The sequence below is a fragment of the Calonectris borealis genome, chromosome 2 (genome assembly GCF_964195595.1).
Source record: "Calonectris borealis chromosome 2, bCalBor7.hap1.2, whole genome shotgun sequence".
Lineage (NCBI taxonomy): Eukaryota > Metazoa > Chordata > Aves > Procellariiformes > Procellariidae > Calonectris > Calonectris borealis.
In genome coordinates, this window is record NC_134313.1 from 58,017,016 (window position 1) to 58,031,939 (window position 14,924).

Consider the following 14,924-nt stretch of genomic DNA (forward strand, 5'->3'; position numbering starts at 1 on the left):
TGGGAATGGACTGCTGAGCAAGGGGACCGAGGTGCATGAAGGTCCTAGACTAAAAGGTGAGTGTGTGTAATAGGAAGGGGAAGGAAGTTGCAGAGCTGTGTCGCTGCCCGCTCACAGAAGCTGCTAGCAGAGAACCAGAAGCTGTGGCTGTCCTTACCATTAACGGCACCCAGATAAAGAAAGAGTAAGGATCTCTGAGCTTGAGAGGAGCCAAGTGGTTTGGTCTTGGCCACTCAAATGCAACGTATGTAGTCAGAAAGCAGCTTCTCAAGAATGGGAATGAAACCTAATGAAATGATTACAGCTGTCAGGAAGCAAATCTTGTGCTGCTGTGCACCTGCAGGTGCTTGAAAAGGCACTATGTGGAAAAATCTTAGCTGAATTCAGCCCGTGACGTGAGAAGGTGCGTAACACTCACTGAGTACTGGTCTGATGCTGCTTACTGTGTGCATCCTTACTCTTTCCAGCCATGCTTGTAGGCAGAATTATAATCCTTTTGCAGCAAGAACAAGTGATGTTCATTACAGTCTAGGATGGTAAAAGCAACCTGATAGAGGAGTTGGTTTTGGTTTTGGTTTTTCCTCTTGGCTGTGGAGTTTGGAAGAGGCAACCCTGTCGTGGCAGTAAGCCAGCGCTGGGGTGTAGCGCTGCAGGATGGTGCAAAGAGCTGCTGACATGAATTAGTGTTCCCTGGTGTGCCTGGCAGATTGGATGAATCCAGACTGTCTTCAGCAGCGTTTGTCAGCCTCTGTATAAATAGGCAGGAGTGGTAGTTTTTTGGTTTTTTGTTTCTGTATTTATTTGGCCTCTGTTTTGCTTTCTAAACCAACATTACATAAGACATGGTAAAGACACTTTCACTACCATAGCTCGGGTGTGATTTACGTTGTGTTCCCTTGAATTTGTTTTTCTCTTCTAAGTATTGCGATATGGCTACTCTGTGGGTTTTTCTTTTCTTCTTCCCCATTCTGTACTGTTAGTACAGAGGAAATGTGAAAAGCATTACCTACGACCAAATGATGGTCGTACCCCTCCATGATGAGATGCACAGGAAACAGAAAGCAAAATACTACGGAACTTTTAAATAGGTGGTAAATTCCTTAATGGCTGATTGGTTCCATTTTTCTGCCCTTTGCAAGGGCAAAGCTTCTGTTGACTTCAGTGAGATGGCCAGATGAGGGGTTGCAGAATCCCAAAATACTCCTGGAATCAACGAGAGCAACTCTGGTTATGCTGAACTTGCATTTGCAGCACCTAAGACTGAATTTGTCCTCTGTGCTGAAGGACTGTACAGCTGTTGGGCAGCTTCTAGTCAGATCCTGAGAGAAAAAGGGGACCTGCTTTCAGAGGAAATTTCACAATGCGCATGTGGCCTCACTTCTTCTTCCTTAGTGGCAGAGATGATGAACTGGAAGTGCAAAGTGGACGTGTTGGTAGAGGAGCACGAGTACGAAGGTGCTCTGAACCCAGTTAGCATTGCACCAGTACTTATGCGACCGTGTAGGTATGTAGCACGCTGTGTGGCGTGCTCTAAGGAAAAGAGTCTCAGAAGTCTGCATGAAGCTGCAGAAGTCATTGATTTTGGTTTTTGGCATGTCTTTGGTAAAGTAAGTGTCTTATTTATATTTCAGCCTGGCTGTAGCTGTTGAATTGGAAAATGTACCCCTGCAACTTAACCATTGCATTGCATGGATTTGTAACAAGTTGTTAACAACCCCTACAAAAGCAGAACAGGCCTAATGAGTGATGAAGTGGGTCAGTATTTGCAAATAGGCAAACTTTTTGTGGATATTGAGTGAGAGGCACAGGACTTCTAAATTGCCACAGTAGGTGAGCTGCTAATGATAGGTTACTCATTATACGAAGATGGGAGGTATTTCCAGTGCCTAGAAGGACATGGTGGGAAATGGTGGGGATGAAATTCAGTGGTATAAGTAGCAAGTCCCTGTATCTTTTGACTCCCAACAAAAATGTATGCTGTAAAGTTGTAGGTGATTTTTTTGGAAACAGAGGAGGAAAGCCACCTGTAAATGTATTTACTGGTTAAAGGATGATCATGTGTGTATGATGCAGCCATGAAAAATGTGTTACATGTTAGGAGAAGTGCAGTAAAGGCTGTTTTATGTCTAGAGTGCTGCATACAAACCTGGTCACCAGCAGTCAGGAAAGATGAACTGAAGCTGGACCAGGCACAGAGAAAGGCGATTAGACCCTGCTTTCTCCCCATTACCTTATCTTCAGACTGGAAGAGCCTGGTTTAGCAGACTGGCAAAGTAAAGACAGCAGGACTGCTCTGTATTCATATTTCAGCTAAAGGCAAGCATTGATGCTTGAATTTTAGTAAGTCAAGATGCAAGTAAATTACAAATAATTTAGTAATTAAGAATTCAGAATTTTATTAATCGTCAAAATAATATTACCCCCGTAAAAGTATCATGGGGGAAAAACCCAAATGGGTTTTAGGCTGGACCTTGACCAGTTTTTGAAACGGGTTAGCAGCATGGTTATTTGTGATGATGGGAGCTGATAGCTGACTGTTTCGGGTCTGTGTTTCCCTGTTAGCCCAAGGTGATGTGAGCTGTGGGTGGGGGTGACATCTGCCGGAGCACTGCTCTCGGCTGCGGGTTACGGAGGGGCTGGCTCTCCGGCAAGTTGGGGTTGCGACCTGGGTGTCCGTGTGGTGACTGGGGGTGACTGCCCGAGTGTTTTAGGTGGCCCTGCTCGAGAAGCAGAGCTGTTCTCATGCCAAATCTTGAACTGCTCCTGTTTCCCCTAATTGTCTTGGGAATTACCGGATACAGAAATACTGAGCTATAAAATCAAGGTTATAGACATTGTAATTTATAATACAGAAGGTAGTCCCATGAGATTTAATTTTGTGAGCTGATTTTTTGTGTGTCGCTTGTTTTGGGCATCTGTCCCACATTTGGTCCTTGGCAGGTGAAAAATGTGCACATTAGTATTTTGTATCCCTTTAATTAATTTTGCGTGACTCTCTTTTTCCAGGTAATTAGGCCAGAAAAAGATTCAAGAGGACTTTGCTTTTGGGCACTGATTTAAAAGAAAAAAAAAAAAAAAAGCATTAAATAAACATAATTATTTGCGTAATATTTTTACTAGTATGTTTGTGATACTGGAAAATCCATGCTCGTAAAACACATCTGTTAAGAGTCTGTTATGAGATCATGAAACTTACTCAGAGTTACAATTTTTCAACCCCTCTTGATTCGTTTAGTGTTGCAAAGAGTCTTCTCCTGTTTTCTTGTGGACAACAGTGATTTCTTATGACTAGGACATAGTGTATCATCATGTTTATTTATTAGACCGTACAAAAGAATGACAAAGGGGATTTAATTTTGGTTTTATTTGATATTCTGTACTGTGATAACTGATAATAGTTGTTACTAGTGTACTTTCAGTTGTTATTAAACAATTTCAAAGTGCTTTTTTTTTCCTCACAGACCATAGGAAATTGCGTTAAGATGCATTGTAACCCCATTTTGGTCACTTTGTCCAATGTAAAATATGAAATCTTGAGCGTCAAGTTTATCCAAATAGGAATATAAACTTACATGCCAAATGAAATCTATCACTTGATATTTTAAAAAAAAAAAATATCCTGAAGCCACATGCGCAAATATGGAGGAAATGTTTTCTCCTCTTAAAAGGCCTTATAGCTAAAATATTACTATAGAATCATGAAAGAGGTAATAACTGTCCTGTCAGCTAAGCAAGTAAATAGATTTTCAGTAGAGTAGAGTAGGGAGGTCATACTTATGTCTTAACAACAACTACTGAACCTGAGTGCCTTTCAAAGGCAGTTGCCTTTCCGAGCCTAGCTTGCTGTGGTCTTGCCCTCCCTCTTTCCAAGCTTGTGAGGAATTGGAATATTTAAGTAGATTATTTTGTCTTAAATAAAAACATGCTGTGCCTCTGGTTGCTGCTTTTTATGTTTCTTGACACAAGGAGCAGGTCAAACTTAGTTTGACATCGCTTGGCATTTCTGTTACTGAAATGCAACACACTGTTGAAGTGATTAATTAATGTCCAAAAATGTTTCAAAAGGAGTTTTCTTTGTTTCTGCATATTACCTGCACTGATTTAAAATGATTATTGCTTCCATTATAGGAAAACAAGAGTAAAACTGCCAGTGGCAGTAGAGTGTACCAGCAGAGATGTGCACAAAGTAGTTCTGCAAGGGCAGAACTATTTGAGTGTGATCTAAACTGGTGTGAATCTGGCTTCTAGTAGTCCTCTCCTTCCTCTTTTTTCTCAGCCATGCTTTCCCATCCCTTCCTTTTGGCTGAGCCTGGGGCTTATCTGATGCACAACAAGCTGGTTTGGGAATTCAACTAAAAATTAATCTTACCCAAAAAATGGTAGTTTGCATCCTCATTCCGGTTTGCGTCTGGTTCTACTTTTCGGTTGGTTGGTTTGTTTGTTTGTTTTAATTATTGTTGATTTTATTTTTACTTTCTGGCCCTAACACTGGCAATATTCTTCAGTGAAACAGCTATGATGGAAAGTGTTCTTGTCACCTGGTGAAAAGAAAAGGGAGGAAAATTCCCAAGATGTACAGGTTCTCAATGTGCTTGCTGGGCCAGTATTGAAGGAATTTGAAGCATGTGAGTTTAACTGCTTGGCTCCTGTGAAGTGTGATTACTGTTATCTGAGAGCTCTTTGTAAATTCCTGAATGCCGTATAACCTAGATTAAAAGCAAGTCAGCATGTGTGTAGGGTATGTCGTTTTTTTCCTGGAGTTTAGGAAAGGTCAGATTTACCCTCCGCAATTAAGGTCCCTGATTTTTAGGCTACTTTAACGCAACAGACGTGTTGACAAGCAGATCTTTGAAATTCCTGAAGTTTGTAGGAGGTAACTTCTTGTCAGAGGTACTCAGTGAGCCAGCTAGGAAAGATGCCCTCCTAGACTTGCTATTTGTGAATAGAGAAGGACTCGTGGGGGATGTGATGGTAGGTGGCTGCCTTGGCCACAGTGGTCATGGTTGAGTGTAATGAGAAAAAAGGACAGCAGAGTTGCTACCCTGGACTTCAGGAGAGCAAACTTTAAGCTATTCAGGGAGCTATTTAGCAGAGTACCCTGGCAATCTGCTTTTGAGGGCTTAGGAGTCCATGAGTGCTGGTCAGTCTTTAAGAACCACCTTTTAGAAGCACAGAAGCAGGCAATTCCACTGTGTTGTAAGTCAGGCAAGCAGGGCAGAAGACCAGTTTGGCTGAACAGGGAACTCTTCATGGAGCTCAAGAGTTAAAAGGAACTGTGTGATCTCTGGAAGCGAGGTCAGGTTTCACAGGAAGAGTACAGAGCTGTGGTTTGTTTATGCAGGGAGAAGACACGAAAGGCCAAAGCTCTATTAGAGTTGAAACTGGCCAGTGTTGTTTCAGATAAGAAGAAGGGCTTTTTAAAGTACATTAATAGCAAGAGGAGGTCCAAAGGAAACATTGGACCGATACTTGTTGAAGGTGGTCATCTGGCTAATACGGATGAAGAAAAAGCAGAGGCATTCAATGCGTTTTTGCCTCAGTCTTTAATAATGCTGATAGACCTTGGGCTGCCCGGTCCCCTGAGTCAGAGGACCACAAGTGTGGGAACAGTGACTTTCCATTTGTGGACACTGAAATTGTAAGGGACCAGCTGTATCAGCTGAATGTTCTCAAGTCCATGGGACCTGATGGGATTCATCCCAGAGTTCTGAAGGAGCTAGCGGATGTTGTGGCAGGACCCCTCTTGGTCACCTACCAAAGGTCTTGGGAGTCTGTGGGGGTCCCTGCTGGCTGGAAGCTAGCCAGTGTTATTCCAGTTTACAAAAAGGGTGTGAGGGAAGACCCAGGTCTAGTTAGTCTAACCTCAGTTCCTGGAAAAATTACGGATAAGATTATACTGGGTACCATTGAAAGCCATTTGAAGAATAATGCAATCATCAGGCACAGTCAACATGGGTCCACAAAGGGAAAGTCCTGTTTAACTAATTTGATATCCTTCTATGATAAGGTCACCTGCCTGGTGGATGGAGGGAAGGCAGTAGATGTAGTTTTTCTGGATTTTAGTAAGGCTTTTGATACTGTCCCTCACAGCTTCTGGCCAAGTTGTCCAACTGTGGGATGAGCAGATTCATGGGTGAAGAACTGGCTGGAGGGCAGGGCTCAAAGGGTTGTAGTGAATGGGGCTGCATCTGGCTGGCGACTGGTCACCAGCCGTGTTCCTCAGGGCTCAATTCTAGGGCCAGTGCTGTTCAAGGTATTTATCAACGATCTGGATGCAGGAGTTGAATGCACTGTCAGCAAGTTTACTGATGATACCAAACTGGGAGGTGCTGTTGACTCTCTTGAGGGACAGGAGGCCTTGCAGAGGGATCTGGATAGATTGGAGCATTGGGCAATGATTAATGGGATGGAATTTAACAAGTCCAAGTGCCGGATTCTGCACTTGGGATGGAGTAATGCTGGACACAAGTCTAAATTGGGAGAGGAGTGGCTGGAGAGCAGCCTTGCAGAAAGGGACCTGGGGGTGCTGGTCGGCCGCAGGCTCAGTACGAGTCAGCAGTGTGCCCTGGCAGCCGAGAGGGCAAACCGCATCCTGGGGTGCACCAAACACGGCATAACCAGCCGGTCAGAAGAGGTGATCATCCCGCTGTATTCAGCGCTGGTGCGGCCTCACCTTGAGTATTGTGTGCAGTTCTGGGCCCCACAATTTAAGAAGGATGTGAAGGTCCTTGAATGTGTCCGGAGGAGGGCAACACAGCTGGTGAAAGGACTGGAAGCATGTCCTCTGAGGAGCAGCTGAGGACTTTGGGCTCGTCTAGTTTGGAGAAAAGGAGGCTGAGGGGTGACCTCATTGCTCTCTACAGCTTCCTGAGGAGGGGACATGGAGAGGGAGGTGCTGAGCTCTTCTCCCTGGGATCCAGTGACAGGACGCGTGGGAACGGTTCAAAGCTGTGCCAGGGGAGGTTTAGACTGGACATTAGGAAGCATTTCTTTACCGAGAGGATGGTCAAACACTGGAACAGGCTTCCTAGAGAGGTGTTCGATGCCCCAAGCTGTCAGTGTTTAAGAGGCATTTGGACAATGCCCTTAACGACATGCTTTAGCTTTTTGGTCAGCCCTGAATTGGTCAGGCAGCTGGACTAGATGATCGTTGTAGGTCCCTTCAACTGAAAGAGTCTAGTCTATTCTAATCTAACACACTGGAAATTTCTGTCATGATCTGGAAACCTAAAAATTCTGGAAAGCGTTCATTGCATTAGCAAGTAGTAAAGCCACACACTAAAAGCCTGAAAGGCACACGTTTACACAACTCCCTCAGGATCTCGGCTGATCCCTTTTCTTCAAACCACGCTTCTTGGCTGATTCCTCTTTCTCTTCTCATCCTCCTTCCTGCTGTTTTCTCCTATTAATGAGCTCTCCCACCTGCCTCGCTCCCCAAAACACTTCAGCACTTGACCATCTGTCACTGCTGCTGTGCATCCTTACTGTTATAAGAGAAAGTATTGACCTTGAGCTGGAGTGTGTGATCTGTGATAAATAGCTTACAAACAGGCAAATGAACCAATATTACAAATAACTCGCTTTATACATTGCACGTGAAACAGCAAGAAATGTGGAGGCTGCGAGGACTAAATGCTCGGTCTGTAAGTACAGTTCTGAGAAGAAGATGTGTCCAGTAAATCTGCAGAGGTTTGCAACGTAACACGTGGATCCCGTGCACGTTCACTGGGCAGTGGGATTCATACCCTGCCCTAACAATGCATTTGATTTAGGAGCTGACCTCAGTTATTAGCTGCAGCTTTAGATGAAGCTTTTGCACTTTGCAAAAAAAATTTTGTAAAATGGCTGCGTGAGTACAGTGAGACTAAATGTATTTTCCAAGAAACATTATTTTTGGTTTGCTTAAGACTCAGTTGAATCAGCGGAAAGGCTTTTTGTCTTCCTTTCTCTGTGTAATTATAAGCTGAAATTCTAAATCAGCTGCTTAGTCATGGTAAATTATGAAAATTATGCTGTTCATTGGCAAGCTATTGTTATAATAAACATATTTATTGCTTGTTTTTTTTCTTAAAGGATGTTTCCCTTGAAACAAAAAGCTGAAGAGTAACTTAAACTGCAAGAACCCACGTTTTTCAAAATATCTGTCATAGTATAGGATAAGTAAACATGACAGGTGTTCAGAGTTTTCTGACAAGTTAATTTTATCCAAGTCATTTGCAGTGTTTTATAAAACTTGAACCCAAGCTGAATCCAGTCTGTTACAATTACAAAGCAAAATGTTGTGGTTTGCCAGGGGAAGGGGTCTATATGCTGTCAGGTTAGGCCTCCGAGTGTAGGTGATCTTCATGTTGTCCTCAGAGTCCGTGCCCTCTGACGGAAAAGATGCATTGAACCAGTAAGTGCTGATTCTGTAAATCCAGTGGGATGAAGAATAGCAGGAGATAAGGGAGCTCTGTTTCCTTGGCATTTAAGGAAAATCAGAGATGGGCAACCACTGAAGAGGTCTGTTCTCTATGGGATGAAAGAAAGTTGGTAGTCCTGCCACGGCAAGTCTTTGTGACCTGACAAAGTGTGTGATAATTCTGATTTATTAATGATATTTTTTGTGGGGGGGGTTATGTTTTAACAGTTTCATTCCTTGGCTCCAATGTACTACCGAGGTTCGGCAGCAGCCGTGATAGTTTATGATATCACCAAACAGGTAAGACCTTCTGTACGCTTTTCGCCTGTGGTAACTCCTCTGCTTGGGCCAGAGTTGGGGTTAAAACCCACAACTGCAGAAGTATTTTATGTTAATCCCTGTTCATGTGAGTGGGGTTTATACGCTTCGGTAGTTCGTGTCCAGCCTAAACCTCCCTTGGCACAACTTGAGGCCATTTCCTCTCGTCCTATCGCTTGTTACTTGGGAGAAGAGACCAACACCCACCTCGCTACAACCTCCTTCCAGGTAGTTGTAGAGCGCGATGAGGTCTCCCCTCAGCCTCCTCTTCTCCAGACTAAACAGTCCCAGTTCCCTCAGCCGCTCCTCATAAGACTTGTGCTCCAGGCCCTTCACAGCTTCGTTGCCCTCCTCTGGACACGCTCCAGCACCTCCATGTCCTTCTTGTAGTGAGGGGCCCAAAACTGAACACAGTATTCGAGGTGCGGCCTCACCAGTGCCGAGTACAGGGGCACGATCACCTCCCTGCTCCTGCTGGCCACACTATTTCTGATACAGGCCAGGATGCCGTTGGCCTTCTTGGCCACCTGGGCACACTGCTGGCTCATGTTCAGCCGGCTGTCAGCCAGCACCCCCAGGTCCTTTTCCTCCGGGCAGCTTTCCAGCCACTCTTCCCCAAGCCTGTAGCGTTGCCTGGGGTTGTTGTGGCCGAAGTGCAGGACCCAGCACTTGGCCTTGTTGAACCTCATACAGTTGGCCTCGGCCCATCGATCCAGCCTGTCCAGGTCCCTCTGCAGAGCCTTCCTACCCTCCAGCAGATCAACACTCCCGCCCAACTTGGTGTCGTCTGCAAACTTACTGAGGGAGCACTCGATCCCCTCGTCCAGATCATTGATAAAGATATTGAACAGGACCGGCCCCAGTACTGAGCCCTGGGGAACACCGCTCATGACCGGCCGCCAACTGGATTTAACTCCGTTGACCACAACTCTCTGGGCCCGGCCGTCCAGCCAGTTTTTTACCCAGCGAAGAGTGCACCTGTCTAGGCCGTGAGCCGCCAGCTTCTCTAGGAGAATGCTGTGGGAGACAGTGTCAAAGGCCTTACTGAAGTCCAGGTAGACCACATCCACAGCCTTGCCCTCATCCACCAGGCGGGTCACCTGCTCATAGAAGGAGATCAGGTTGGTCAAGCAGGACCTGCCTTCCATGAACCCGTGCTGGCTGGGCCTGATCCCCTGGTTGTCCCACACATGGCTTGTGAGCGCCCTCAAGACAAACTGCTCCATAATCTTCTCCGGCACCGAGGTCAGGCTGACCGGCCTGTAGTTCCCTGCATCCTCCTTCCAACCCTTCTTGTAGATGGGCGTCACATTGGCGAGCCTTCAGTCGTCCGGGACCTCCCCAGTTAACCAGGACTGCTGGTAAATGATGGAGAGCGGCTTGGCAAGCTCCTCCGCCAGCTCTCTCAGTACCCTCGGGTGGATCCCATTTGGCCCCATAGACTTGTGAGCATCCAGGTGGCGTAGCAGGTCGTTAACGGCTTCCTCTTGGATTATGGGGGGTTTATTCCATAGTAAGTCTCTGACCTTTGTCTCAACGTTATTCATTTAGAATGAAAATTGTATTTTCAGATCTTAAAGGGCTCTTGCTCATTTCTCAGGCAGAGGAGGCCAGGAGGTTCTAGCTGAATGCCTCTTCCACTGCTTTTGCAAGAAACCTCTGCTGATAAAGCTGAGTTGGAGGAGGCATTAATGCATGGATGGTCATGACAGTTCACTAGCATTTTATTCCTTTCCTTCCAATTGAATTATTTACTACTAGGTTGAGAGGGCTGGGTTGGTTCTCCAGTGCATTAGTGTAATGATCTGTGGCTCATGATGGTGGCCACTGTTGCACAGCAGTACTGTTCTCCTTTGCTAATTTGCCAAGAAAAGATGAGAAAGAGTGAATCGTGCTGGATTGATACTTATTTTTAGTTTAAATATCTTACAGTTGACTTTGTAATGCATTGTAAGAATAGAATTTTGTTTTGCCAGCCTTTTCTCCAAGCTTATGTGGAACAGCTCTCAGAATAAAGAGAGGAAAATAGGAGAGGGAGGTCAATGTGTATTTCACTTTCTGGTGCTTAATATTCAGTGTTGATCATTAAAGCAGAATGGATGTTTTTTTCCCAAATGACTGATAGTGCTCTCCCTTCAGTGATACTGATACAGCCATTGCTGATTTAAACGCAACTCCTATGTGCATTTCTGAAGGGGAAAAATTGTTTTATAATATAGTTGGGAGCTGACTTTGAGTTTCAGTAATAATTTCAACCATGCATTATAATGAGAATCTCTAGGAACAAAAGGGATTTTAATGTTGTTAGTTCATTAGTGCAAAGAAATAGAAGATTTACTATTGAAAGGTAGGTAGCATCAAAAAGTGTTTGACTTTTGTACTTGGAGGGAAAAAGCCAAGTGAATTGTCACCTGTGTCTTTGGTTTCATAATGAGGAAATTGAGGCTTACCAGGTCACAGATTTGGAAATGTGGGGCAGAGGGGGGTCACTGTGAAAGCCCTCCTGGATGTTACCAAAATATGACAGTGGTTGAGGTGGTAATCCACTGGGCAGATGTTGAAGTTATACAAATGAAACTCACATGAAAAGTGAAAGAAATTAGCTACTAGCCAAACTTAAAAGAGCTGTGGTAGTTTCTTCATTGCTGAAAACTTAAGAAAAACATTCAGTGCTGGGGGGGGGGGCAAAGGGGGAAGTGTCCAGGTTCAAGAATTAGTTTGAGGAAGTCTCATGACCTAAAGTTTTAAAAGCATTTTACATAGATAGGGCAATCTTCTTCTGGTCTTGAGATCTATAAAATTATTATTGCATTAATACTGTCAAAGCTGTGTTCCTCTTAACTTCAAAAAATAAGAAAATACATCAATGGAGACCAGGCTGTTAGCTTATTTGTTATTTCTCTGACTTAGGATTCATTTCATACTTTGAAGAAATGGGTGAAAGAACTAAAAGAACATGGTCCTGAAAACATTGTAATGGCCATCGCTGGAAACAAATGTGATCTTTCTGATATCAGGTAATACATCCATTTTTGTTGTTGCTTTGGTTGCAGTAACCATATTGTTTCCTTCCTTCAGGTAATCGTTTTGTTTCGTTGTTACAATAGTATATAGTTTTGGTCAGCTGTATTGAGCTGTATTTTCCTAACACCAGTGGTTCTACCAACGTAGAACCTCACCAGCAGCAGCACAACTTGAATTACGCACTTTTTTTTTAACCTCTGTTTTGCTGCCCTTCCTGTGTATTTGTACAATCTACACCCTTTAGCTGCTGAATCATTGGGAATGGAAAAGTATTCTCTTTTTTTTCCTTCCATTCATGTTAAAAGGTGCAGAATAGATTAAGTGATGAGCAAAACCAGCAATGCAAAGCTAGAAGGATGGGCCTGAGGTAGAATAACATTCACAGAGAAGCTTTGAGAACTTGTGCTTTGCACTTTGCAACAACTGAAACTGTCCCATAATACTGGATGTCAAAAGTGTATTTTTGGTTTTGTAGGAGTGTAACCTCAAGTAAAATTTGTGTTACCTGCATGAAGTAAGGAATGTCCTGGGTAAAAGAGGGGAGAATTGAATCCTCCCTCCTGCAGAAGAGCTGGGATGATACTATTTGGGATGAGAGTGAAGCTAGAGTCACTCTTCTGCTTGTTAGCTCTATTTTGGATTTGCATTTATCCTTTCTGGAAATAGAAGCACATTCTGCTGTAAAGTAGTGATCCTTTGTGTCAGTCCATGACTCTTATTTCTTGCTTCAACTATGAGTACAGACTCAATGGCTGTATTTGAATGCTTTGCTCTTAGGGCCTCATAGGCTCTCATGGTTGTTCAAATATATTCCCCTGTTGTTTTATAATCATTACTTTCGCCCAGGTTCACCAGAGCCCTGAAGCACGTGTGTAACTTCAAGTAAGTGATGCAGTGCTTTATTGAATCAAGGCATATACAAGGATTGGACCTGTGTGGTTTTTTGGGTTTTTTTTTTTTTGTTCCCCACCACCACCACTGTCAGCCATGAACCAACACAAAACCATGAGTCACTGCTTTCTGTAAGACCTGAACAAGTCCTGACACTAGAAGACTCCTGGTTTCTGTTGGGCTAAGAATCGGGGACACAGATATATTGGCATCTCCTACATGATGTTGTGATATGCTTGTCAACATGGTGAAACTAAGTCCTATAAGACAAAACTAAAGGTTTCCAAATATGAAGTAGAAAAAAAGAGGAAAGGACAATTATAAAAATAAAACCAAAAACCAGTTAGCACAAATTGGAGTTTTCGGTTGCCCTAAAAGTCACTTTAAATTTATTGCTTAAGTGTTCCCAGCAATACAATTGCCTGATTAAATCAAGGGTAATAAGTTCGGAGATTGTGACAAATGGCACCAATTGCAAATGAATCCATAACCAGCCCCGCCCTTGCTTTTGGTAGCATTTGCCATGGCAGCAAGCTTTTAAATGCTGTTCTACCAGAGGCAAGTTAACTTGGGGACTGTCCTGGTTTCGGCTGGGATAGAGTTAAATTTCTTCCTAGTGCTGTGTTTTGGATTTAGTATGAAAAGAATGTTGATAACACACTGATGTTTTTAGTTGTTGCTAAGTACCACGCTAGTCAAGGACTTTTCAGCTTCCCGTGCACAAGAGGTGGGAGGGAGCATAGCCGGGACAGCTGGCCCAAACTGGCTAAGCGGGATATGCCATACCATGTGATGTCATGCTCAGTATATGTATGGTAGGCATGTCCACGAAGTAGTGATCGCTGTTTTTTTGGGACATTGCTTGGCAGGTACACTCATTTTGTATATTCTATTATTATTATTATTATTATTATTATTATTATTATTATTATTCCCTTCCTTTTCTGTTTTATTAAACTGCCTTTATCTCAACCCACGAGTTTTCTCACTCTTACCCTTCTGATTCTCTCCGCATCCCACTAAGGGGGGGGCAGCGAGCAAGTGTCTGTGTGGTGTTTGGCTGCCTGCCGGGTTAAACCAGGACAGGGACGTGAAGAAAAACCTGCACCCCAGAAATGTTGTGCGAATACTGGGGTTCCTCACAGAGCGACTGTGGTCTTCCCACCACGTTATTCTCAAACACTCAACACTACCTGTTGTTTACAGATTGCTGATAATCTGTTTCTTGCTCCTGTTCAGCCAGTACAGCTCTTCCATGTACAAAATGTTCTGGTGTTTGCATGGTTCTCATTGTCTTCCATGAGCTAATGTCTCTTATTCTTTTTTTTCCTTTTTTTTTTTAGGGAGGGGCCTTTTTTCTCCCCGTAATTACGAATAGTTTTGAGAATTTTTTTTCATGCAATTATTCTTTCTGCATCTGCCAGCCTTTTTTTCTTTCTAAAGTCATCCAGTGATGTCCAGTTAAAGAGATTTTGGTGGAAAAATAAGAGAGCAGACTATCTCGTACATGATATATTTTCACAGTTCTTCCAGAAATCTGATTGTTTATGCAATACATGCAGCTCTATGCACTCTCTGGCATAAATCCTTCAAATTCACTTCAGTAAAAATGATTTTAGGTGAAATGTGTCGCCAATTTATCAGATTGTTTCCAATGAGTAGAAAATACACATGCCTTTGGGCACAGACAATTTAAAAATAAGATGATGTGAGCACACAGGAGCAAGCTGCTCTTTGTATGCATTTTTGGCATCTCTCTTTGGTTTTGTAGAACTTTTGGCAGATGTTTTGCTGGATATCAGAGAGACAGCTGCTTTTAAAACCAATGTGAATAGATGCAAAAGAGGACAAGCTGACCCGGTTCAAGTTGATATGATTCTGCCGACTATGACTGTAGGAGATAACGTAAGGAGGAATGAATGAACGCAATAAGAACTTATCTTCCTTTGGGAAAAGACTGGCACTATTTCTCATAGTCATTGACCATGTTACCCTCCTCATTTAGCATCTAAAATTTGGTTTTGAGCTGCCAAGATGAATTTGGGACACTCAGGGGTCATGCTGCTTTTCTCGGTGTTGCTAATAGGCTATCAGCAGTTTTTGGCACTCTGTTGAAGTAAATTTCTTCTCCACTCTGAAGGAATTTCTACAGGTAGACAGGCAATTTTGTTTAGTATAAATCCTCATCTTTGTTATAGTACTGTCAACTCTAGTACTGTTGAGCGTTTGGCATACTTTTAAGTAATAGTAGTAGACTTTTCCTTCTGATATGTGTCCTGTCCTTCTGACA

The 14,924-nt window shown here is 43.4% G+C and overlaps 1 protein-coding gene across 3 annotated transcripts in view; it reads left to right on the plus strand.

The window, feature by feature from the left end:
* The window catches only part of RAB31 (RAB31, member RAS oncogene family), a 71,883-nt gene that overhangs the window by 35,323 nt on the left and 21,636 nt on the right, over positions 1-14,924 (plus strand). For all 3 annotated transcript variants that reach the window (XM_075142095.1, XM_075142093.1, XM_075142094.1), the window contains exons 4-5: positions 8,630-8,701; positions 11,630-11,736. In XM_075142095.1, the coding sequence (XP_074998196.1) occupies positions 8,630-8,701; positions 11,630-11,736 (179 nt within the window). The remainder of the gene's footprint in view (positions 1-8,629; positions 8,702-11,629; positions 11,737-14,924) is intronic.